The sequence below is a fragment of the Somniosus microcephalus genome, chromosome 11, assembly GCF_052327205.1.
Source record: "Somniosus microcephalus isolate GS21.2 chromosome 11, FLI_Smic_1.0, whole genome shotgun sequence".
NCBI classification, from domain to species: Eukaryota; Metazoa; Chordata; class Chondrichthyes; order Squaliformes; family Somniosidae; genus Somniosus; species Somniosus microcephalus.
Window position 1 is genome coordinate 170,473,726 of NC_140997.1, and position 26,707 is coordinate 170,500,432.

General features: G+C 42.4%; 1 protein-coding gene across 3 annotated transcripts in view; it reads left to right on the plus strand.

The window, feature by feature from the left end:
- The window catches only part of pdzrn3b (PDZ domain containing RING finger 3b), a 512,314-nt gene extending 485,970 nt beyond the window's left edge, over positions 1 to 26,344 (plus strand). For 2 of the 3 annotated variants that reach the window (XM_086001420.1, XM_086001421.1), the window contains 3 exons: positions 1,891 to 1,992; positions 18,684 to 18,800; positions 23,990 to 26,344. In XM_086001420.1, the coding sequence (XP_085857546.1) occupies positions 1,891 to 1,992; positions 18,684 to 18,800; positions 23,990 to 25,573 (1,803 nt within the window). In that variant the 3' untranslated portion in view covers positions 25,574 to 26,344. Of the gene's footprint in view, positions 1 to 1,890; positions 1,993 to 3,925; positions 3,962 to 18,683; positions 18,801 to 23,989 lie in introns of all 3 variants that reach the window. The other variant, XM_086001419.1, reaches the window with a different exon arrangement.
- The last annotated feature ends 363 nt before the right edge of the window (positions 26,345 to 26,707 follow it).

Sequence of the window (26,707 nt, forward strand, 5' to 3'; positions counted from 1 at the left end):
TGACAAAGATAATCTATTCCTTCTCATCCTTCAGGACCTATCTGCAGCCTTTGACATGGTTGACCACAAAATTCTGCTCCAACGCCGCTCCACTGTCGTCCAGCTGGATGGGACTGCACACGCCTGATTTCATTCTGATCTATCCAGCCGTAACCATAGACTCACCTGTAATGGCTTCTCTTCCCGATCCCGCACTGTCACCTCTGGTGTTCTCCAAGGATCTATCCTTGGACTCCTCCTATTTCTCATCTACATGTTGCCCCTCGGTGACATAATTCGGCCACACAACATGAGTTTTCACATGTATGCTGATGATACCCAGCTCTACCTCTCCTCCACCTCTCTCAATCCCTCCACTGTCTATGCTGTCAGACTGCTTGTCCGACATCCAGCACTGGATGAGTAGAAATTTTCTCCAATTAAATATCGGGAAGACCGAAGCCATTGTCTTCGGTTCACGCCACATACTCTGTTTCCTTTCTACTGATTCGATCTCTCTCCCCGGCAACTGTCTAAGGCTGACCAACTCTGTTTGCCACCTTGGTGTCATATTTGATCACGAATTGAGCTTCCTACCTCGTATCCATTTTATCACTAAAACTGCCCATTTCCACCTTTGTAGTATCGCCCGTCTCCGCCCTTACCTCAACTTATGAAACCCTCAACCATGCCTTTTTCACCTCTAGACTTGACAATTCCAATACACTCCTTGCCAGCCTCCCTAGTTCTACTCTCCAAAAACTTGAGGTCATCCAAAACTCTGCCGCCCGTGTGCTAACTCCCACCCAGTCCAGCTCACCCACCTCCCCTGTGCTTGCTGACCTACATTGGCTCCCAGTTAGGCAATGCCTTGATTTTAAAATTCTCATCCGTGTTTACAAATCACTCCATGGCTCACCTCTCCTTATCTCTGTAATCACCTCCAGCCCTATAATCCCCCCAGACCTCTGCCCTATGCCTATTCTGGCCTTTTCAACATCCCCGATTTTAAATGCTGCACCATTGGTGGCCGTGCCTTCAGCTGCATAGGTCCTAAGCTCTGGAATCCCCTCCCTAAATCTCTCTGCCTCTCCACTTGTCTCTCCTCCTTTAAGACGCTCCTTAAAACCTACCTCTTCGACCAAGCTTTTGGTCATCTGCCCTAACATCATCTTATATGGCTTGGTGTCAAAAACATGTTTTTTGATAACACTCCTGTGAAGCACCTGGGAACGTTTTTATTATGTTAAAGGTGCTGTATAAATATAAGTTGTTGTATAGTTTAATAGTAACACATTTAGAGATAATGAAGACTGTTCTAATGTTGACCAGATGTATGCTACATTCAGTTAAAGTTGTAGAAATGCAGTTAGGCAGTTTCACAAGTATGATGACCAAATTATTGTGATCTTTTTAACACAATTACTGCTGTCTTTAAAATGTAATTTCCTGCTATTTTAATACCACACTAAACTCCACTGCAATGCTAGCACCTATGCTTTTCTTTCTGAGGGAAAATCAGAGTGTGAATCACCGGGGGCTGACTCGTCCATCCTAGTAGCTCGTTATAGAGTAGTACTGAGGAGGGGCCTGATATCAGATCCCATATACTTTGTGTGCTATCATTTTGGTTTTTAATTTTTGTGTACATCAACTGCTGCTAAGGATTTACTGCTGAATTTCTGAGGCTGAGCTCTTGAATGAATGTTTGTTTTAAATCTGAAAAGACGAGCTTGTGTTCCTTTTTATTTAATTAAGCCATTATGTAATTGCTCCATTTGAAATAAACTAATTAATGGTATTTGCCAAGGAAGCATGCAGTTTGATGGCTAATCACTACCTTTCACCACTTTAATCAGCAAGGTCCATTATATTTTAGTAAATTACATTGCGTTTACGTATCTTCTGTAGATAAATGGTATTGAGATCCAAAACCGAGAGGAAGCTGTGGCCCTGCTTACCAGTGAAGAAAGCAAAAACATTTCCCTGCTTTTGGCACGGCCTGAGATGCAGGTAAGAGAATTTCATGGATCATTCACTATTAAATTACAAAGTCCTCACGTGAGCCCCGGCTTCCCCCATGTGTGCGTTCACACACTTGCTCGCACGGCCATATGATGACTGCAGTATGTTCAGCATTTTGGTTTTTAATTTTTGTGTACATCAACTGCTGCTAAGAATTTGTTGCTGAATTTCTGAGGTTGAGCTCTAGAATGAATAAATTAATTCATTTATTAATGAATATTTGATAACTCAAGAATTAAGGAGGAAATTATGTATTTTATCTTTTATATATATATTTTTAAGTGCTTTCAAGGAATGCATTCAAAAGAAATCTACTTTTTATTTATTAGTATAGTTAAGGGTTTTCATCATTCCTGAATTAAAAAGTAACATACTCTTGAACAAAGTGAAAATTGTTGAAGGTAAAATTGTCCTGTGTTGAAGTCCCCTTTCAAAAATAAATGTAATAAACACAGGCACTCCAGGAATTTCCTTCGGGCTTCTCTCACTCCGTCACCATAACTTTGCCAAAGGTATCGCAGCAGGAGAAACCCCAAGGAAATTCCTGGTGGTAATTTTGAAATTATGCATTTTGCAGTAAAATAAAAATCACTGTCTCTTTCATTAATAATATGAAGAGCCCATCATTTCCGTCTTGTTGCCTCGCTTTCCTTTCACCTCATACGTATCTGTAGCACTTTAGCACGTTTTTGAGAAATGTTTCAACCCACTTTAGACAAATTATTTTTGAAGTGTAGTCCCTGATAAATGACCACATCACAAATGCAAAATCTGAAATAAAAACACAAACTGCTGGAAATACTCAGCAGATCAGGTAGCATCTGTGGAGAGAGTAACAGAGTTAATCGACCTGAAACGTTAACTCTGTTTCTCTCGACACAGATGTTGCCTGACCTGCTGAGTATTTCCAGCATTTTCTGAGCTAAATCACCAGTTAACCTGATTTTTTTTTTTTGGTGATCATGTTGTTGAGGGAGGAATGTTTGCCAGGACTGAAGGAGAACTCCTTGCTCTTCCTCCAATAGTGCCATGAGATCTTTAACCTGAACTGGCAGATGGGGTCTCAGTTTAAAACTTCATTTGAAGGATGGCACATTCTGAGAGTGCAGCACTCCCTCAGTACTGTACTGAAGTGTCAGCTTAAATTATATCCTTAAATTCTAGAATGGGATGTAACTATGAAAGTCGGATTCTCATTACAGAGATAAGATTTTAACAATTCATAACTGAGTTAACGGAGTTAAATCATTCTCTAATTCAAAACAGGAAGTGGTAGTTCATAGAATCATAGACTGATGCAGCACAGAAGGAGGCCATTTGGCCCACCTATGCCGGTTCTTTGGGAGAGCTATCCAATTAGTCCCACTCCCCCGCTCTTTCCCCACATCCCTGCACATTTTTCCTCTTCAAGTATTTATCCAATTCCCTTTTGAAAGTTATTATTGAATCTGCTTCCACCACCCTGTCAGGCAGTGCATTCCAGATCACAACAACTCGCTGTGTTAAAAAAAATTGTTTCCTCATGTCGTCTCTGGTTCTTTTGCCAATCACCTTAAATTTGTGTCCTCTGGTTACCGACCCCTCTGCCACTAGAAACTGTTTCTCCTTATTTACTCTAAAACCATTCATAATTTTGAACACCTCTATCAAATCTCCCCTTAACCTTCTCTGCTCTAAGGAGAACAACTCCAGCTTCTCCAGCCACTCCATGAAGTCCACCATTCCTGGTACCATTCTAGTAAATCTCCTCTGCACCCTCTCCAAGCACTTGACATCCTTCCAAAGTGTGGTGCCCAGAATTGCACACAATACTCTAGTTGGGACCTAACCAGTGATTTATCAAAGTTTTGCATAATTTCCTTGCTTTTGTACTCTATGCCTCTGTTTATAAAGCCAAGGATCCTATATGCTTTTTTAACAGCCTTCTCAACCTGTCCTGCCACCATCAAAGATTTGTGTAAGTACACCCCCACGTGTCTCTGTTCCTGCACCCCTTTAAAATTGTACCATTTCATTTATATTGCCTCTCCTCATTCTTCCTACCAAAATGCATCACTTCACATTTCTCTGCGTAAAATTTCATCTGCCATCTGTCTGTCCATTTCACCAGTCTATGTGCTCCTGAAGTCTGTTACTATGATCCTTACTGTTAACTACATTTCTGAGTTTTGTGTCATCTGCAAACTTTGAAATTATACCCTGTATACCTAAGTCCAAATCATTAATATTATCAAAAAGTGCAGTGATCCTAATACCAACTCTTCCCGTCTGAAAAACAACCGCTCACCACTACTCTCTGCCTTCTGTCCCTTAGCCAATTTTGTATCCACACTGCCACTGCCCCTTTAATCCCATAGGCTTCAATGTTGCTAACAAGTCTTACGTGGTATTTTGTCAAACGCCTTTTGAAAGTCCATATACTCAACATCAACCGCACTACCCTCATCAAAGAACTCAATCAAGTTAGTCAAACACGATTTGCCTTTAACAAATCTGTGCTGGCTATCATTTATTAACCCATATTTTTCCAAGTGACATTTAATTTAATCCCTCCCCTATTTTGAACAGGGGTAAACAATAGCAATCCTCAAGTCATCTTACACAGTTCCCATATCTAAGGATAATTGAAAGATTGTGGCCAGAGCCTTCGCTATCTCCACCCTTATTTCCCTCGGCAACGTAGGATGCATCCCATCCAGATCGGGTGACTTTTCTACTTTGAGCGCTGCCAACCTTTTAAGTACCTCTTTATCTATTTTTTTCCTAACCAATTTCTCTACTACCTCCTCCTTTACTGTGACATGAGCAGCATCCTCTTCTTTAGTGAAGACAAATGCAAAGCGACGTAAGAAAACTACTAGGCACTTGGTCTGAGTATTAAACAAGGCTTTAATCAACTGTTTTTCAACATGGAGATCTAGTTGTGTCCTTCACTAGTTCCTGTTAAAGAATGTCCTGAGCAAGCTGGGCCCATGCCCGAGTATTTATACTCTCCCTGGACAGCACCACCAGCAGGCCGCCCAGTATTAATTCATAAGTCATTTCCACATGAATGACAAGATTCATGTCACAAAGTACTCGTAAGAATTATCTACCCTGCTAGTTACATCCTCAAAAAATTCTAATACATTTGTTAAACATGATTTCCCTTTCATAAAACCATGTTGACTCTGCCTAAATATATTGGCCCAGAAATTCGGGTCGGAGGCTTCCCGCGGGTGCAAGCCCCCGACCTGCACTTACCTAGCGCGCCGGCCGTTGAGCTGTGGGCCCGCGTGGGATTCCGATCATAAGAACATAAGAAGTAGGAGCAGGAGTAGGCCATACGGCCCCTCGGGCCTGCTCCGCCATTCAATAGGATCATGGCTGATCCGAACCTAGACTCACGTCCACTTCCCTGCCCGCTCCCCATAACCCTTAATTCCCTTATCAGCTAGAAAACTGTCTATCTCCGTTTTAAATTTATTTAATGTCGCAGCTTCCACAGCTCTCTGAGGTAGCAAATTCCATAGATTACTACCCTCTGAGTGAAGAAGTTTCTCCTCATCTCAGTTTTGAAATGGCAGCCCCTTATTATAAGATTATGCCCCCTAGTTCTAGTCTCACCCATCAGTGGAAACATCCTCATCGCATCCACCCGATCAAGCCCCCTCACAATCTTATATGTTTCGATAAGATCGCCTCTCATTCTTCTGAATTCCAATGAGTAGAGGCCCAACCTACTCAACCTTTCCTCATAAGTCAACCCCCTCATCTCCGGAATCAACCAAGTGAACCTTCTCTGAACTGCCTCGAGAACAAGTATGTCTTTTCTTAAATATGGAAACCAAAACTGTACGCAGTATTCCAGGTGTGGCCTGTATAACTGAAGCAAGACTTCCCTGCTTTTATACTCCATCCCCCTTGCAATAAAAGCCAAGATTCCATTGGCCTTCCTGATCACCTGCTGTACCTGCATACTAACCTTCTGTGTTTCATGCATCAGGACCCCCAGATCCCTTTGTACTGTAGCACTTTGCAGTTTCTTTCCATTTAGATAATAACTTGCTCTTTGATTTTTTCTGCCAAAGTGCATAACCTCACACTTTCCAACATTATATTCCACCTGCCAAATTTCTGCCCACTCACTTAGCTTGTCTATGTCTTTGTGCAGGTTTTTTATGTCCTCCTCACTCACTGCTTTCCCTCCCATCTTTGTATCGTCGGCAAACTTGGACACGTTGCACTTGGTCCCCTCCTCCAAATCGTTCATATAGATTGTAAAGAGTTGGGGTCCCAGCACTTACCCCTGCGGTACACCACTAGTTACTGATTGCCAACCCGAGAATGAACCATTTATCCCAACTCTCTGTTTTCTGTTAGATAGCCAATCTTCCACCCATGCCAGTATATTACCCCCAATCCCGTGATTTTTTATCTTGTGCAGTAATCTTTTGTGTGGCACCTTGTCAAATGCCTTTTGGATCCTGGGCCTCCTCCAACTGCCGGCGTGCAGTGCTTGCGTATCCCGGGGCGCAGTTAGTTCGATGCACCCCCTGGGATCACGTGGGCAGTGGTAGCAGGGAAATGCCCATTCATAAAATTCACAGGAAGAGCTGTCAAACCTATAAATACTATAAGCCCCAAAACATCACTAAAACTTCAAATAAATTTTTTTTTTAAATCACATTTTTAAAATAACTATAAATTACATGAAATATCTATTTTAAACAATAATTTAAATTTTTGAAAAAATGAATTACATTTTCTAACGGGGCTAAAAATAAACTTACCTTTCTTTAAAGTATTTAAAATAATAAACCTGTGGAAAAAATGTTTTAATTTTAATTAATTCACCACTTACCTTGTTAAAAGCAGGCCTTGTTCCTGCTTTTTAAAAGTGTAACTGCTGGAGACTTACCCTCTCGGAAAAACCTGGGAAAAAAACGTAAGTTTGATGTGCACGCGCTGCCTCTCCGGCACACGTATTCCACTTGTCAACCCCTTCTTTCAGGTGAATGGAAGTGCCGGTTTCCCGCGCATGCGCAGTGCATGCACGAAACCGGCACTTTCATTGGGCCTACGTGTGAGTACCCAGTGTGTACTCATGCGTTGGGACCCAAATTTCTGGGCCATAATATGATTTTTTAAGTGCCCTGTTACCACTTCCTTGATAATGGATTCCAGCATTTTTCCAATGACTGATGTCAGGCTAACTGGCCTGTAGTTCCCTGTTTTCTCTCTCCCTCCTTTAATAGCGGGGTTACATTTGCTATCTTCCAATCCTTTGCTGGTTTCTAAATGTCTCCCAATCCTCAGGCTTACTACTATTCTTCGCAACATATTAAGCCTCTTCATTTAATCTAATACTATCCTTAACTTCATTAGCCAGCCACGGATGGATCACTTTTCCCATGGAGTTTTTATTTCTCAATGGAATGTATATTCATTGAGAATTTTGGAATATTTCTTTAAATGTCTGCCACTGCTTATCTACTGTCATACCTTTTAATCTAATGTCCCAATCCACCTTAGCCAACTCGCCCATCATACCTATGTAATTAACTTTATTTAAGTTTAAGACTCTCGTTTTGGATTTAAGTATTTCACTCTCAAACTCAATGTGAAATTCATCATATTATGATATCACTTCCCCAGAGGATCCTTTACTATGAGATTGCTAATTAACCCTCTTTCATTACACAATAGAAGATCTAACATAGCCTGTTCCTTGGTTGGTTCCATGATGTATTGTTCTAGGAAACTGTCTCGAATGCATTCCATGAATTCATCCTCCAGACTACCTTTGCCAATTTGATTTGCCCAGTCTATATGAAGATTAAAGTCCCCCATGATTATTGTATTACCTTTGTTACAAACTCCTATTATTTGTTGATTAATACCCTGTCTAACGGTATAGCTACCATTTGGGGGCCTATAAATTACTCCCACCAGTGGTTTCTGCCCCTTGTTATTTCTTATCTCCACCCACACTGATTCTACTTCCTGATCTTCCGAGCCAAGATCCTTTCTCACTACTGTCCTTATGTCATCCTTAATTATCAGGGCTACCCTGCACTCCTTTTCCATTCTGCTTGTCTTTTCAAAACATCAAGTACCCTGGAATATTTAGTTCCCAACCTTGGTCACCTTGCAACCATGTCCCTGTAATGGCTATTAAATCAAAGCCATTTACCTCTATTTATGCCACTAATTCGTCTATCTTGTTACGAATGCTTCATGCATTCAAATAAAGAGCTGTTAATTTAAATTTTTTACCATTATTCCCTGCTTTCACCTTATTCGTTGATGCACTATTACCGTTAATCTGTCCTTTTCAGACTCTGCTTATTTTTACCCAAATCGCTACACTGCTCCATTGCCTTGACTTTTTTCTCTTTAGATTTTTAAATTTTCCCTCAGCTGACCCCCCCCCCCCACTTTTTAGTTTAAAGCCCTATCTACAGCCCTAGTTACTCAATTCGCCAGGACACCAGTCCCAGCCCGGTTTAAGTGGAGCCCATCCCAACGGAACAGCTACCTCTTTCCCCAGTACTGGTGCCAGTGCCCCATGAATCGAAACCCCTTCCTCCCACACCACTCTTTGAACCACACATTTAACTCGCTGATCTGTTGTCCCTATGCCAATTTGCACGTAGCTCAGGTAACAATCCAGATATTATTACCTTTTGAGGTTCTGCGTTTTAATTTGGGCCCTAGTTCCTCAAACTCTCTCTGCAAAACCTCATTCCTAGTTCTACCTATGTCATTGTTTCCTACGTGGACACGACAACTGGATCCTCCCACTCCCACTCCAAGTTCTTCTCCACACTGGCAGGCAATACAACCTTCGGAACTCCTGGTCGCAGCTGCAGAGAACAATATCTATCCCCTTGACTATACTGTACTCTACCACTACAACAGTCCTTTTCACTCCTTCCACTTGAATGGCCTCCCGTACCACGGTGCCGTGGTCAGTTTGCTCATCCACCCTGCAGACTTTTCCCTCATCCACACAGGCAGCAAGAACCTCATACCTGTAGTACCTCAGCCATGTCCTCTGCCACAAGAAGATCTCCTTTTTTGTCCCTAATTGGCCCCACCCTTCCTTTGACTACCCTTTTACTATTTATGGCCCAGAAATTCGGGTCGGGGGCTTCCCGCGGGTGCAAGCCCCCGACCTGCACTTACCTTGTGCGCCGGCCGTTGAGCTGTAGGGCACCGTGGAATTCCGATCCGGGGCCTGGTCCAGCTGCCGGCGCGCAGTGCTTGCGTATCCCAGGGGCGCAGTTAGTTCGATGCGTCCCCTGGGATCACGTGGGCCATGGGCAGCCAATCGGAGCAGGGAATGCTCCATTCATAAGTCTGACAGGAAGTGCTGTCAAGACTTATAAATACTACGGCCCAAAAATAGCACTAAACCTTCAAATAAATTTTCTTAAATCACATTTTAAAATAAACTATAAATTACATGAAATAACTATTTTAAACAATAATTTAAATTTTTGAAAAAATAATTTTATATTCTAACGGAGCTAAAAATAAACTTACCTTGCTTTAAAATATTTAAAAATAATAAACCTGTGGAAAAGATGTTTTAATTTTAATTAATTCACCACTTACCTTGTAAAAAGCAGGCCTTACGCCTGTTTTTTATATTTCTAAATTCTGCAGACTTACCCTCACGGAAAAACCTGTAAAAAAAAACTAAGTTTGATGCGCACGCGCAGCCTCTCCCGCGCACGTGTTCGACCTCTGAACCTCTTGGTTCAGAGGAACGGAAGTGCCAGTTTCCCACGCATGCGCAGTGCATGCAGGAAACCAGCACTTCCATCGGGCCTACGGGTGAGTACCCCGTGCGTACTCACCCGTGGAGACCCGAAGTTCTGGGGAATATGTTTATAAAAGACTTTTGGGTTCCCTTTTATGTTACCCGCTAATCTATTCTCATAGTCCTCTTACTTCCTTTATCAATTCTCCTTTGTACTTTCTGTATTCAGCTTGATTCTCTACTGTATTATGAGCCTGACCTGTATCATAAGCCTCCTTTTTCTCTTTCATTTTAATCTCGATATCTTTAGCCATGTCGGAGTACTAACTCTGGATGCCCTGCCTTTCCCCCTCGTGAGAATGTGTCTAGTCTGTCTCTGAACTATCTCCTCTTTGAAGGCCTCCCATTGCTCATTTACTGTTTTACCTGCCAATCTTTAATTCCATTCCACCTGGGCCAGATCCCCTTTCAACTCACTGATATTAGCCGCCCTCCAGTTGAATATTTTTAAGTTTGATTGTTCCTTGTCCTTTCCATAACTGTTCTGCTTCTACCATACTTTTTTCTTTTCCGATTTCCCACGCCTCCTTTTCTGCTCTCTTCTCCTGAAGATTGTGACTGATGCTATGTGCCCTGACAGCCCTCTGAAGCCACTCCCAAATGCTCATGCTTCATACGTGAGCATAGAATGTAATTCCCAACCTATAATAGTTGGAAAGTCATACGCAATACACTTCCGAATTTCTGATTTGTGCTGTTGGCAGGCAAGGCTTCCCCAACAGCACAGACATGTAAGATTACCCATTAAGTCTCTTCAGGCTGTTGGACCATTGGGGCAATAGCACCAAGCCCAGACTTGTCCCTACCAAATGTCCACACATGCAGCTTACCTGGAGGGAAGTCACCAATACCAGGTCTGGAATAATCACTTTTCTATTTGCCTCTGAGGCAACCTACATGAATTCCTCATTAATTACCATACCAAGCAAAAATCAACAATTTTTGCCACTTTTCACAAATGTTCAGTAACTGATTTTTGAAGAAGTGTGGAACCTCGGATCAGGGTTCCTGCTTTCTACCGGCATGCCATAGATCACCTGGGTACTTTTAAACTACAGCATCACATTGAGTTGGAGTTATACTAACTCCAACAAGTAGTGTGAGACTATTTACTGGAGCATGTCTCACTGCTCGTGCTGTAGTGCATTCAGGAGGCAGACTGAAATCTGACTCCTAAGTTATAGTGCTACTTTTGTGTTGATGCGCTTTCAAAACCACTTCACATGAACGCAAAATGGTATAACTACAACCTAAGCTATTTCAATTGATAAGCTAAAATGAAAAGAAAAATCTAAATTAGAGGGTAATAACAAGGACATATTTTAGAGACGGTTGTATCTTAATTACAGTTATTGTCATAGTAAAACTGATCCTGACCCATTGCTATTCATTCTGAAAGTTATCCCAGCTCTGTTAATCTGATAATGATGTCAGACATCATTCCATTAGAGATATTTCCTAAAAAGATAAAGTTCAGCAGGTAAAATTTCTAATGAATTGCTGCTGCCTGAGAGAAAAAGATGTTGATGACTTTTTAACACCAAAAAATCCATTTAATACCAGAAAATTCCTGCTTAAAAATTCCTCTAGGCACATGACATTTGTAAGAAATACCTAGGAGTGTGCTTGATCCTCAGTTGCGCAGGTTTGTTAAGCTGTCCATTTTTATGTTTCTTTTGTGGACGATCATGTCTATATCTGTGCACCATCAGCTCTGTTGCGTGGGCTTGGAAGAAGGTTAATCGGCTTCCTTTAATGTTAAATCACCCTCTTCGAGTGCACCTTTGATATAAGTCTTGTTGAATCAGATCATTTATAACAACACTGCTCTGAACTGTTCCCCATGCCAGGTTTTTAGAGGAAAGGTTTGTTGTCCCTTTTCTGGCCCATAAGAGGACAATGCCTGTGGAAGTCCGTGAATTTTGGAAAAAATGGCCTGGATTTTGCAGTAAAGATAATGGTGAGGCTAACGGCGCTCACTGTTACTAACGTATAAATCAGACAACAACTTCCGGTGACCACACATGTGCAGTTAAACGCGTAAATCCAGAAGTTGCTGACCGATATGTCCTGTTCCTCCAAAAGCTGCACGATAACGGTATCTCGCCGCGAGACTCACCATTAAAATACATGGAACAGGGTGAAGTTACTGTACTCACCTGATAAGTACGAACTATACTTGCCAGAAAAGGTTAGGGCTTGTTCATTCCAGTGTACGTACCCTTTTAACAGCGTAATACGTCTTAATTACTGCCAAACAACCTCTCTGGCACTGACAATTAACTTTTACAAGTGTGGAGTCTCGTTTCTTCAGATTTTAATTATTGTTAAAGATTTATAAAAACAAAAACATTTAAATATTTTTCTTAACTTTTTCTTTCCATCCCTTTTATCTCTCTCTCTTAATACCATCTTCCTTTCCCTCTCTATTTTGCTTTCTGTACCTGATTTGACATAGTATTAAATATTGTAACTGACACTTTCTGGTTCAGACTCTGTACTGCTCATCAACAATTCTTCAGTCTGATTGGTTAAGCAGATACAGAGTTGCTTGCCCTGTTCACACAGGTGCCAGATGCCCTGTAGCTGCACTTTTTCAGTAGTGGCTGGCAGGAACTTCCATTGCAAAAGCCCATAAAAAGTCTATGGGCAAGTTCATTCGCCGCTGACTGCAAAATCCCACCCAATATTTTGCAAGAAGACTTAATAACAACAAAGGATGCTCAAGTGAAAATTAGGAATGTTAAATCTCTCCCCAAAATAGTGATCATGAATTTGTTTACTTAATTTTTTTGAAGTGAGGATCCACAGGTAATTATCACGTTACACATAGCGGCAGCTATTAAAGTAAAATTGCATTAACTCATGATCTCATCTGGTAGGACTGCTCTGTGGACCTTCAGTTCTCACCAAGATTCTGGTAATTCAGGGGGTTTTCTCTCCACTTAGCGCAGGTCTTTACTCTTACGTTTGCTTCAACCTTGTGACTTCTGTCAGTTCCTACATCTGCTTTTCTTCTGTTGTGAGCCTCTTCAGCTCAACTTTTTAATTTATGTATTTGCTACAGAATTTCCTCAATCCCGCTTTTTACAGTATATCTTCCTTGGTAGTTGGGTGGGGGGTGGTGGGGGGGGGGGCGCGGTCTCAGTATTGGTTAATGGCTCCAAGTTCATGGAGTAGAGGTCCAGTAAGTTATCATGTTGCAGTTGGTTTTCAATGAAGCAGAATGATGAAAGAATATCTGCTTATTTTAATTTTGTTGCTTCATTACCATATTTTTCCTGATTTTTGAGGTTAGAGCCTCAGTACATAGGTAATCCTTCCACCTAATAATCAGTTATTTTGGACGAGTTGAGGTTGAGAAAAGACACTTAGATGGTAATGAAAAAAGATAACCCATGAAGAAGCTCAGCCCTCACTCCAGCATGTCATGGCAATTTGTCATTCTGCAAAATCACAACATCATTGGTCACAAAAAGAGAAATTGCTCAAGCTCCTCAGTTTTACAACCAAGCCCCGCTTCTACCAAAAATATAGAAGCAGAGTGTCCAATCAACAAAGACTTAAAGAACAGCAACAAATGAAAGCTGGGAACTTTAATTCCATCCCCAAAATAAGGCTAGATGTGATGATGGTGAGTTTGTGTTGTTTTATTTTTTTAAAGTGAAGATCCAGAGGTCTTTGCTCAGTAATTGCTGTGTTACACATCGCACAGCCATAAAAGTAAAATTGCAATAACTCATGATGTCATCTGATAGGACTGAATTTTTTCAATCTTCAGAGGTTATGATACCAATAACATTCCTGTCACAATTGGCATCAATTGTTTTATTGCAGCACCACGCAATGGGACTGTTGGGACATAGAGGGAAAATCAAAATATTGAGTTCTACATTTCCTTTTTACAACTTTCATCCATGATATTGATAACGTAATTTCAAAATTTTTGAGAGCTTCTGCTTTTGTCATGTTTTTTGGAGGGTAGGGGAGAAGAGGAAGAACAACAGACTTGAAATTGGCCACCACTGAGTGCTAAAATTCCCAGGTTTTAACTTTACAGTTTTTGTTTTCTATTTCCAAGATCTGTAAAGCAGTTTGTGTTGTAAGTCTATCGGCTGTAAAATAGACCAATCTCTGTTTAGACCAAACAAAACTTTGTTATTGTATTTAAACTTGACATTGCAAAAGGAAACAGTTGTTCACTCAAAGTAATTTCAGATAGTTAATTGCAAGGTTACTTTTCCAACACATCAATGCTTTTAGACTCTGATTACTTACACTGTGTTTGAATTAGCTGCAAAACATGGTAGCATATCCCAATAGCTCATCTGGCTAAGACACAGAGGGCGCAAAATTTGGTTACGCCCCGTTTAACCGAGTTAAGGCGGACATTTAACGGCAGGCACGGAAGTACCGCCCTGCACAGGAAGTGGCGGAGCGCAATCATGGGCACGCCACTTTCTGGTGGGGCAGTAACCGAGGTGATGCCGCATTTCAACACCCCACCCCTTCAGTTAAAGGGGAGGGCCGCTGCGCACTCTGCAGGGCCTCCAATGGCCCACACTAGTCGCGGTGAAGGCTGTGCGATGGCGGCCAGGACCACGCCATGGCCTGCCACGGAGGGCCGACCTGGAGGTCGTCCAAAAAAATTAAATGGTGGCGCGGGTCGCGGCCGCACCTCCCCTTTAAATATTGCCTCGCGTGCGGAGGTCGCCAGGTTCGCGACCTGCAAGACTGGCACTAACATCGCCCGCAGGGTGCAGCTGAATTTCTGCCACGGGCCGCTAAGGGGTTGCAGCATACAGCAATGACATCATCGCCGGTGGCGCATCGGCCAGGGCACTACCAGTGGAGGCACGCCGCTATCGGGTAGCGTCTCAGCAGCGCCCCGCCGAATTTCTCGGGATCCCCCCAACCTGGGCGATAAGTCCTTTGCGCCCCATTAGCGATCCCCATAGGCGCTAATGGCAGGTGCAAAGGAGACGAATTTTGCAGCCAGAGTGTCTCTGCGTAGCCCTGTTCTATGCCAAGTTACCAGATCTCAGGAGCACAGCAGTAGAGGAGCTACTGTTAGTACCCCTTGGCTAGTGAGCGCAAAATGGCAAAAATTTCCACCACTTATTGATATCCAGTGAGCCTTGCAGGAAATGTGAATAGTGAGGACAGAAGTGGCCTTGACACTCGCTAACCAGGATCATGCATCAAGATTGGGAAGGAAGGAAGCAACTGTCAACCCATACCATGGCAAGAAACCAGTGCCTTCATGAGGGAAGAATATTGGCAAAAAGGAGTGGAATTTTTTTTTTAACTTACAGAAACACAAAGATAGCCAAGTGTTTCCAAAATATCCTAAAGCAGCAACACCATGTTCCAAGAAAGGTTTATCAGGTGGTTTTCAAGACTCCATACCCTTGCTACCCATTACATCCCACTCGCTGACTACTGTCTCAGGCTGAACCAGACTGTTCACAACCTCGGAATCCTGTTCAACCACGAGATGAGTTTCTGACACCATATCATCTCTGTCCCAAAGACCGCCTACTTCTGTCTCTGTAACATGGCTCGCCTCCACCCCTGCCTAAGCCCATCTGCTGCAGAAACATTCATCCATGCCTTTGTAAACCTCCAGATTCAACTATTCCATTGCTCTCCTGGACGACCTTCCACCCTCGGTAAACTTCAGCTCATTTAAACTCTGCTGCCCATATCCTATCCCTGCTCACCCGTCAGCTCTCACCTCGCTGTCCTACATTGGCTCCTGGTAGTGCATCAAATTGAAAATTCTAATCCCTGTATTAAAATCCCTGCACGGCCTCGACACCCTGCCCCCCTACCCTGCTTATCTCCAACCTGCTCCAGCCCTACAAGCCCCCAACTCTCCGTTTCTCTGACTTAGAACATAAGAAATAGGAGCAGGAGTAGGCCAATCGGCCCCTCGAGCCTGCTCCGCCATTCAATAAGATCATGGCTGATCTGATCCTAACCGCCAATCTACTACAGGTAGACTACCCTTTATCCGGACTTCCGAAAACCGAAACCCTCTAAAAACCGAAGGTTTTTTCGTTCAGCGTAAGTCATGCGTACGACTTACGCTGAACGAAAAAACCTTCGGTTTTTAGAGGGTTCCGGTTGCGGAAGTTCGGATAAAGGGTAAGTCGTGCGCACGACCCCCCGCCGACCCACCTTCCGAAATCCGAAATTCTCCTTTATCCGAAACTCGGCTGGTCCCGAGGTTTTCGGATAAAGGATAGTCTACCTGTATCACAGAACCATCTCCTGAATCTAACAGAATTAGACACACGAAATAGGAGCAGGATCAGGCTACACGGCCACTGGGCCCGCTCCGCTACCCACAGGGCCATGTCCGATCCGAACCTAGACTCATGTCCAAATTCCTGCCCGCTCCCCGTAACTCTTAATTCCCTTTACTTCTAGGAAACTGTCTATTTCTGTTTTAAATTTATGTAATGATGTAGCTTCTACAGCTTTTTGGGGCAGCATATTCCATGGACCTACCACCCTCTGAGTGCAGTAGTTCCTCCTCATCTCAGTTTTGAAAGAGCAGCCCCTTATTCTAAGACTATGCCCCCTAGTTCTAGTTTCACCCATCATCGGGAACATCTTCCCCGCATCCACCCGACCCAACCCCTTCACAATCTTATATGTTTCAATAAGATCGCCTCTCATTCTTCTGAACTCCAATGAGTAGAGTCCCAATCTACTCAACCTCTCCTCATATGTCCATCCCCTCATCCCCGGGATTAACCGAGTGAACCTTCTTTGTACTGACTCGAGAGCAAGTATGTCTTTTCTTAAGTATGGACACCAAAACTGTATGCAGTATTCCAGGTGCGGTTTCACCAATACCTTGTACAACTGAAGCAATACCTCCCTATTTTTATATTCTATTCCCCTAGCAATGAAAGTCAACATTCCATTGGCCTTCTTAATCACTTGCTGCACCTGCATACTAACCTTTTGAGTTTCGTGCACCAGGACCCCCAGATCCCTTTGTACTTCAGTACTTTCCAGTTTCTTGCCATTAAGATAATAACTTGCTCTGCGATTTTTCCTGCCAAAGTGCATAACCTCACACTTTCCAGTATTGTATTCCATCTGCCAAATCTCTGCCCACTTACTTAGCCTGTCTATGTCCCCTTGCAGGTTTTTTATGTCCTCCTCACTCACTACTTTCCCTCCCATCTTAGTATCATCTGCAAACTTTGATATGTTACACTCGGTCCCCTCCTCCAAATCGTTAATATAGATTGTAAAGAGTTGGGGACCCAGCACTGACCCCTGCGGAACACCACTAGTTACTGATTGCCAGTCTGAGAATGAACCATTTATCCCAACTCTCTGCCTTCTGTTAGATAGCCAATCCTCTATCCATGCCAGAATATTACCCCCAATCCCGTGATTTTTTATCTTAAGCAATAATCTTTTGTGTGGCACCTTGTCAAATGCCTTTTGGAAGTCTAAATACACTACGTCCACTGGTTCCCCTTTATCCACCCTATATGTTACTTCCTCAAAGAACTCCAGCAAATTTGTCAAACATGACTTCCCCTTCATAAAACCATGCTGACTTTGTCCTATTAAATGATGATTATCCAAATGTCCTGTTACTGTCTCCTTAATAATGGACTCCAAAATTTTACCTACCACAGATGTTAGGCTAACCGGTTTATAGTTTCCAGCCTTCTGTCTACTACCCTTTTTAAATAAGGGTGTTACATTAGCAGTTTTCCAGTCTGCCGGGACCTTTGCTAGTCCAGGGAGTTTTGGAAAATTATTACCAATGCACCCACAATCCCTACCACCACTTCCCTCAAGACCCTAGGATGTAAGCCACCAGGTCCAGGTGATTTATCCGCCTTGAGTCCCATTATTTTACCGAGTACCACTTCCTTCGTGATTTTGATCGTGTTTAGCTCCTCCCCCCCCCCATAGCCCCCTGTTTGTCCAGTGTTGGGATATTCTTAGTGTCCTCTACTGTAAAGACTGATACAAAATATTCATTCAGTGTTTTTGCCATCTCCATATTTCCCACCATTAATTTCCCGGTCTCATCATCTAAGGGACCAACATTTACTTTAGCCACCCTTTTTCTTTTTATATAACTATAAAAACTCTTACTATCTGTTTTTATATTTTTTGCTAATTTACTTTCATAATCTATCTTCCCTTTCTTAATCTTTTTGTTATTTTTTGTTGTCTTTTAAAGTTTTCCCAAACCTCTATCCTCCCCCTAGATTTGGCTACCTTATATGCCCTTGTTTTTAGTCGAATACTATCCTTAATTTCTTTACTTAGCCACGGATGGCTGTCTTCTTTTACACCATTTTTTTCTCAGTGGAATATATATTTTTTGGAAGTTGTAAAATAACTCCTTAAATGTACACCACTGATCATGTATCGTCTTACCCTTTAATCTATTTTCCCAATCCACTCTACTCAATTCCGCTCTCATACCTTCATAGTCTCCTTTATTCAAGCTTAGCACGCTTGTTTGAGATCCAACCTTCTCACCTTCTTAGGCAAACCCCCACCCCCGCCCCCAGCTGTGCCTTCAGCTGCGTCAGCCCCACGTTCTGGAATTCCCTTCCTGAACCTCTCAGTTTCCCGGTTCACCTTTAAGAGCCCTCCTGAAAAACCCACCTCTTTGGTCAAGCCTTTTGCCCAATATCGCCTCCTTTGGCTCAGCATTCATTTTGCTGATTATACTCCTGAGAAGCGTTTTGGGAAAATTTCCCTCCATTAAAGGCTCTACGTAAATGCAAGTTGTTATTGTTTCACATGATACTATTAATTGCTGCTGGAATCCAGATATGTTATATGTTATGTTGCTTTTTCTGATGAAATGCAGTTGGACGAAGGCTGGATGGATGACGACCGAAATGATTTCCTGGATGATTTGCATATGGACATGCTGGAAGAACAGCATCATCAGGCGATGCAGTTTACAGCCAACATGCTTCAACAGGTAATGAGACTATAACTTGAGTAACTTTTTCTAAAGCAACAATGTGGGATAGAAATGAGTCAGACGCAACGCTGCTTGCTGGCCACGCCGCCATAGGCAGCTTGCCTGAGGGAAGACTTCAATTTTGGGCCATCTGCCTCGCCTAAGCCCTGGGAGGTGGGTTGGAGTGAGCTACAGGGGCGATCGCGATGCCTGCGGAGTCGGGGGCACATTCTTGCTCTTCCTGGTGCAACAGGAAGGCATTTTCATCACTGAAGAATGCTGAGTGGGGCAGACCCAACTCCTGTCCTGCTCTTCGCTGACTAATCTCACCAAGAGGTTCTTCAACAGACGTTAGGCCCCTAATTAACATATTCTAGGAGTCTAACACCTGATTTTGGCACCCGGGCCACACAAAAAATGGGCCCAACAAATTTAGTTATGGGACCAACTTCTATGCTCATTGGGCACAGGGCGTTCCGCTGCTAAATTAGTATGGATACACATTTCTACTCCTGTGTTTTTAACAGTAGATGTCATACTTTTGCTCAATTAGTTTAAGCTAGCTCCCTGTAGTTTTTAATAAATACTCATTCTTAGGTCAGAGCATAAAGATTTATTTTCAAGGAGGTTTTAAACATTCAAGCTGATTGCTGAGTTGCACTTCTGACATTATGCGGCCAATCTTTCTCATTATCAGTGCCTTGTGTCCTGGGAAAATGTGATATTCTTTATCTAGAATTGCCATGAATGAGTAATGAGAACAGAATGCATGTGATTTTCATGTTTTTAACAAACTATGTAAAAATCCTCTTTGCTCTTTGCAGTTACTATACCTGAGTGGCTTCACACATTAGCTGAAGTAAACTCCAGGCATTACCTGTATGTAATTCACCCAGCTCATCCATTATCCTGTTGTTGCATCCCACAAGTCATCTGAAATCATTTGGAACTACTTTCAAGACTCACACTGCAAAAATACACTTGCGCTTTTATCTCACACTTTTAACACCATTTTCCATGTCCCTCTTTTCCATCCAACAATCGCCTTCATTTTGTCTTCCAGCATTCATCATTGTTTCTCCTGTCATTTTCCATTTCCTTACTGGACTCCACAGATTTCCAGTCTCTCACTGTTTCTCTTTGTCTTTTATTACCTCTTCTCAATAGTGAAATTAAAACTATGGAGTGATGATGGTATAGAAAGTCATATATCCAGATTTGCCGATGACATAAAGATAGGTGACATTGTGGGCAGTGTAGATGGAAGCATAACATTACAAAGGGATATTGACAGATTAAGTGATGGGCAAAATTGTGGCAAATGGATTTCAATGTAGGCAAATGTGAGGTCATCCACTTTGGACCAAAAAAGGATAGAACGGGATACTTTCTAAATGGTAAAAAGCTAAGAACAGTGGATGTCCAAAGAGACTTGGGGGTCCAGGTACATAGATCATTAAAATATCATTGACAGGTACAGAAAATAATCAAAAAGGCTAATGGAATGCCGGCCTTTATATCTAGAGGACTAGAATACAAGGCGGCAGAAGTTATGCTGCAGCTATACAAAGCCCTGGTTAGACCACACCTGGAGTACTGTGAGCAGTTCTGGGCACCACACCTTAGGAAGGATATATTGGCCTTGGAGGGAGTGCAGCGTAGGTTTACCAGAATGATACCTGGGCTCCAAGGGTTAAATTACGAGGAGAGATTACACAAACTGGGCTTATATTCCCTAGAATTTAGAAGGTTAAGGAGTGATTTGATCGAAGTTTTCAGGATATTAAGGGGAACAGATAGGGTAGATAGAGAGAAACTATTTTCGCTGGTTGGGGATTCTAGAACTAGGGGGCATAGTCTAAAAATTAGAGCCAGACCTTTCAGGAGTGAAATTAGGAAACACTTCTACACACAAAGGGTGGTAGAAGTTTGGAAAACTCTTCCACAAACTGCAATTGATGCTGGGTCAATTGTTAATTTTAAATCGAGAGATTGATAGCTTTCTGTTAACCAAAGGTATTAGGGGATATGGAGCTAGATCGCAGATCAGCCATGATCTCATTGAATGGCGGAACAGGCTCGAGGGGCTTAATGGCCTACTCCTGTTCCTATGTTCCTGAGTGAGTCATGCCTACTCTATTCATCTTCTCAAACTGTTTCTACCCTATAAAACTTGAAATTACCTGTACAAATATGTGTATTCTTCTTGAGTATTGACCTTTAAAACATACAGCATATGCTATAAATCACTGAGTGAATTACTGAGTGGTGATACAGAAAATTAAACTATATCGTCAGTCTCTGGCTCGTCTCCCTGGACAGAACTAGCTTCTTATGCTTTTTGACTAAACGTGCTACATTAAATTTAATGACCAACTAGTGAGGTTGGGGTTGTTAATGCGTCTAACGGTTGTATAACTGTTGGTACATTTACATGAAAGTTTCGTACAATACATTGCCAGTGGAGGAAAGACTGCAGCCAGAAAATATTGCAAATTGTGACTTAACAACAGCTGAACCTGCTGACCCATTACTTCTGTGAAGTTCCTGCCATGTTAACCATCAGAAATGTCTTTTTTCCTGCTGTACCAGCCAGTTTCCTGATGTTGCGTTAGTTTGAAAGTAATAGTTTGCTTTGGTGCATGACTCTACACTAAGCTAATTTCCTCCCATTACAATTTTTAAAAATAACTAGTGCATCTGACATAGTGTAGTTGGAATTATAACATACTGTGTTTATTGCACATTCACAGCAAATCTGCATTTGGAACATCTCACTTTCATAGGTTTGTTGCCAGTGTAACAGAAGCTATTAAACAATGACAGAGTACATCTCATTAACTCAATTAATTAATATCAATATACGTATCACGCTTCAGAAAACAAATGCTGTTTTGTGATTTTTCCAGGGAGTAGATTGCTCCTCACAAAAATATTTATTGTAATCCACTATGTCCACAATTATGGCTGAAGTAATATTTTACATTTCTGAAACAATAACAATTATTACAGCTTGATCAGTTGATGGCACAAGACAAGAAACAGCTGATAGGCACCTCCGTTACTTTTCATGTTCAGTTGATGCTGTCCTTATTTCATAGTTTGGTGTGCACAATTAGGCTGTGTTTATTATTTCCCACACAATGAATCGCTGAACTAGGCTGGGTTGTCTGGGGGAGATGCCAAGTAGAAACAAGGGAAGTTAGAAAGCATGTCAACCCACAGGTGCTCCTGTACATCTTCTAGAGAATTGGCAGAAGCATGAACATAGGTTATCTGCCTGCCCTGCCAAAGGGATAACAGTGGAGCGATGAGAGAAGTAACTGGTGAAATTGCAGACTATTTTATTGTTATTGCACCAGTTACATGCTCAGTAACAATAAGACCGCACAGTTCTTTCTGCAACATGAACCTACTTTCTTATTCCATAAATAATTAGCGCCATGAAGCATACTGTTCTAATATGAAAGACTATTGTCAGGTTTGGATCAACAGGTCCTGATTTTAACACTCCCCACCTGGCAGAAACTAGGTGGGTGGACAGTTAAAATGAGGGCAGTGAATTACCCCCTCTCATCCCGCTGCCTTTCCAATGTATCCTGATGTTAACCTGCTCTTTTAAACAGGCGAGTAGAACACCTGTCCCAAGCTGGCGAGATCTTGTTTAAATATGCAGATCGGAGTCCGATGACTTCATTGGGACCCGATCTGCTATTTTAGTTGGAGGCTTGAGTGGGGCAGCAGTGATGGCTTGCCTGTCGGGTCAAACCTGTCGGGAGCTGGATCGTGGGCCAGAAGAGGCCCAGGCAGGTAAGTTTTTAATTAAATTATATTTGGGATGTCATTGTGGCCCAGGCTCCCCTGGGCCCCACAAGGTAGCCTTGGGCATCCCTTGCCCCAGGCCCTCCCCAATCGCATCCAGAGCCCAACCACTTACCTGATAGCCGGGGATCGATCCCGCAGGTCCTTGGCTGCATCCTCCTATTGTCTGAATTCCTGCTTCTGCCCGCCAGCCAGGTACTGGATCTGGCTGGTTTGAGTGGGAGTCAGAGAAAATTAATGGAAATGATTAACATTAAAATTATTCAGGTTGGCTGGGTCTCCACATCCCCAGACCCGACCACATGTGCCACCCACTTTGGGGCTCGCACTCTCTGTGCCCGCCCGTCCCCCCTCCCCCTTTAAAATCAAGACTGCAATGTTTAATGACTTTTTTTAAACACTGAAAATACACAGCAATTCATTCAGTTTCTGACAGGTTAACGGTCCAAGTTTAATCCTTCATTAGGATTCTGAAATAACAAACTGCTTCCATCATCTGCCTTTGTTTCGCGTTTCTATTATTTGTAATGGGGGAGAAATTCGGTATTGACCATTTTGGGGCGCCAACTTTAGCACCGGCGACTGCGAAATTGAGTTTTAGTGCCCCAAGAGGGAAGTGGATCAAGCGCTCCACTTCCTTTTTAGGGCGCTAACGTCGGAGAGCGGGGCGGAGACTTCAGCAGCGCTGCACACTGGGCCGTGTAGTGTTGCCGTGTTCAAAGGCCCCTTCCTTCCCATCAAGGGAAGGGCCATCGCTGCAGGCTCTGCAATATAAAAATTACCTACCTGGAGCACCAAAGCAGCTGTGATCCCGCACAATCAGCCCGGCACTCGAGCAGAGCGCCGGGCTGATCGATCGCGGGCAGGAACCTGCGAAAAAAACTAGAACAGGAAAGGTAAGGTTTTTTCCACCTACCTCGGCCACCTCACCTTTAATCATTTCGACCGGCGCTGCTGCAGGGGGCGGCAGCCAATTTCAGGTCCGGGGCGATGCGCACGGCGATGACATCATGACCTCCGGGCAAAGGAGAACGGGGCGCAATGCCGTAGTGCCGCTGCAAAACTCCCACCCAATATGGCGGGAGTCGATGTCAGCGCCGCGCCCAGTCGCAAATCAATTTGCGCCCTGTTAACGCCAAGGGATCCAATGTCACCCCGAATGTGTAGTAACAATAAACCAGTAGCATAGAGTACATGATGTAGAGGGCTTATTAGAAACTGTACACGTGAAAATAGTTAGTTTTTTAATTTTCCTGCACAATAATCCTAGCTTTTCATCCTGCAATGTTCTGTTGATACGACAAACTTCGAATCATCTATGTTTCAGGCTGTGTGAAACTTTTTTGACATTTTTGCCTGGTCGATTCCATTCTTTTGTGTTACAGAAAAAGCAAGAAGATGATGAGGGAACAACAGATACGGCCACTATTTTGTCTAATCAGCACGAGAAAGATAGTGGCGTTGGACGTACGGATGAGAGCACTCGAAATGATGAAAGCTCTGAGCAAGAGAACCTCGGAGATGAACACACCACCTCTAACACCTTGAGTAGTCACATGAAGCTCGTGTACAGCCATGACACTCTTGGAAGTGGTGACATGCAGTTCAGTAATGAATCATTCATTTCTGGAGACTACACAGATGCAGATTTTCTTGGCATTCCAGCTGATGAGTGCGAGAGGTTCCGTGAACTGCTGGAGCTCAAATGTCAGATGCAGAGTGCCAATCAGTATAGTCTGTACTACCACAGCAGCACCATGGATATGAGCAAAACTGACCAGGAAATCGTTGACCGAGAACTTGAAATGTTGAATGAAGAATTGCGCAACATTGAGCTCGAGTGTCTGAACATTGTGCGAGCCCATAAGATGCAACAACTGAAAGAGCAATACAGGGAGTCGTGGATGTTACACAACAGCGGTTTCCACAATTACAACACCAGCATCGATAGTCGCAGGCACGAGCTCTCTGACATTACAGAGCTGCCTGAAAAGTCAGATAAGGATAGCTCCAGTGCGTACAATACTGGTGAGAGTTGTCGAAGCACACCGCTGACATTAGAACTGTCTCCCGACAACTCCTTGCGCAGAACAGCTGAGAATATCAACAGTCAAAGTAATGAGGGGGCAGCCAGCAATTCTGTCTCCAACAACTCACCCCAAAAGCCACTACTGTCCCACACAAGGAGCCGAGAGTATAGCCCCGCAAAATCTAACTCTGCTACTAAGGAATCTGACCATAGCCAGCAGTCTGATGAGAAGGAGGAGAAAAAACTTGCAGAGAGCAACAAAGGCAATACTTTCTCACAGAACTCAGACTCCCAGCACATCCCCTGCCCAACCTCATACCACCATTCCCCATATAAACATGCTCATATCCCAGCACATGCTCAGCACTATCAAAGTTACATGCAGTTGATACAACAAAAATCTGCTGTGGAATATGCACAGAGCCAAATGAGTCTTGTAAGTATGTGCAAAGAGCCTTCTTCTCATGAATCCTCAAGTCAGATAGAACCCAAAATGGAGTGGAAGGTAAAAATCAGAAGTGATGGAACCAGATACATTACTAAGCGTCCTATCAGAGATAGACTTCTTAAGGAACGTGCATTGAAGATTAAAGAAGAACGTTGCGGTATGACAACTGATGATGATGCAATAAGTGAGATGAAAATGGGCCGTTATTGGAGCAAGGAAGAACGTAAGCAGCATCTGGTACGTGCGAAAGAGCAGAGAAGGCGACGTGAATTCATGATGCAGAGTAGATTGGAATGTTTAAAAGAACAGCAGACTACTGACGAGAAGAAGGAAGTGAACATAATTGAACTGAGCCACAAAAAAATGATGAAGAAAAGGAGCAAGAAAATTTTTGATAACTGGATGACAATCCAGGAACTGTTGACTCATGGCACTAAATCACCTGATGGAACAAGAATATATAATTCCCTGTTGTCAGTAACTACTGTATAAGTAAGCTTTTCCATGATGTAAATTAAATACTACCAATTGAGGTAGAAAAGATCTTGCCTCGTTAAAAGTGGCATATTTTGTAAATATATAAAATACGTCAGTAGTCCATATGTGAATGGAATTGCTACATATACATCAGTGGGTGACAAAATGAATTCAAAAACAGACAAATTGATCCAATTGTGCCTTTTTAAAGGCAGAAATAAAAACCAATATACTTTTTTAAGCAACCATCTAGAGCCTGATATCTTGCTTTTCACATTGCTTAGAATCTACAAGTTACTAACTTTGGAAATTCACATATGCCAATAGACTTTAGTCATTGTTAATATTTTGTATGAAATGAAGACTCCTGCTGTTTTAGATATAAAATGCTATTTGCGTAGATCATACAGAAATCTGCAGTCCTGTATCTATTTATACTGACAAAGATCTTGTATTTTATAATTTCTTGCTGTTCTACTTGTAACTTGCTTAAATTTTAATCAGTTTTCAGCTGGAAGATCGTATAAAAACTGCAGGAATGTGCTTACATTTAAGCAGTTCTGCTGACAAACAAGTTGCAGGAAAGTAGAACTGTTTCCTTTGCATGTATATAAATATCATTTGTTTATATGAAACAGATTGTGTAATTGTGAAAACTCATTGTAGTTAATTGTGTGCTTTGTAGGCTTGGATGTATTGAACTAATACAGTTTAATGAACATCTAGTTAGTTACACACTTTTGATGTCTTGTAAAAGATGAAAATAAATTATTGTTTTATATTTGATGAGCTTTTCAGTTGGGTGTTGTTGTATTACTTCAAATAAATAAGATCGACAACTCCATCAATGTCAACACTGTCCCTTTACAACAGTTAGGTCTGAAATTTTGCACTAAATTAACAGTTCATATTTACATCACAGGAAATGTCTCACAGGTTACTTGACAAGGAAGTTAACATGCCTGAATTTGTCCTTTTCCAATCACACTCCAATAGCTATTTTAGAAAATCAAATCTAGGTCTAAATTTCATTCTTACTGGTAACCAGTGAAAATTATTTTGTCAACTTCACTACATCCTCAAAGGCTGATTTATAATACCAGCTAATTTTTGAAGGCAGCTGGCCCTTGGTCCCATCACTTTCATGCA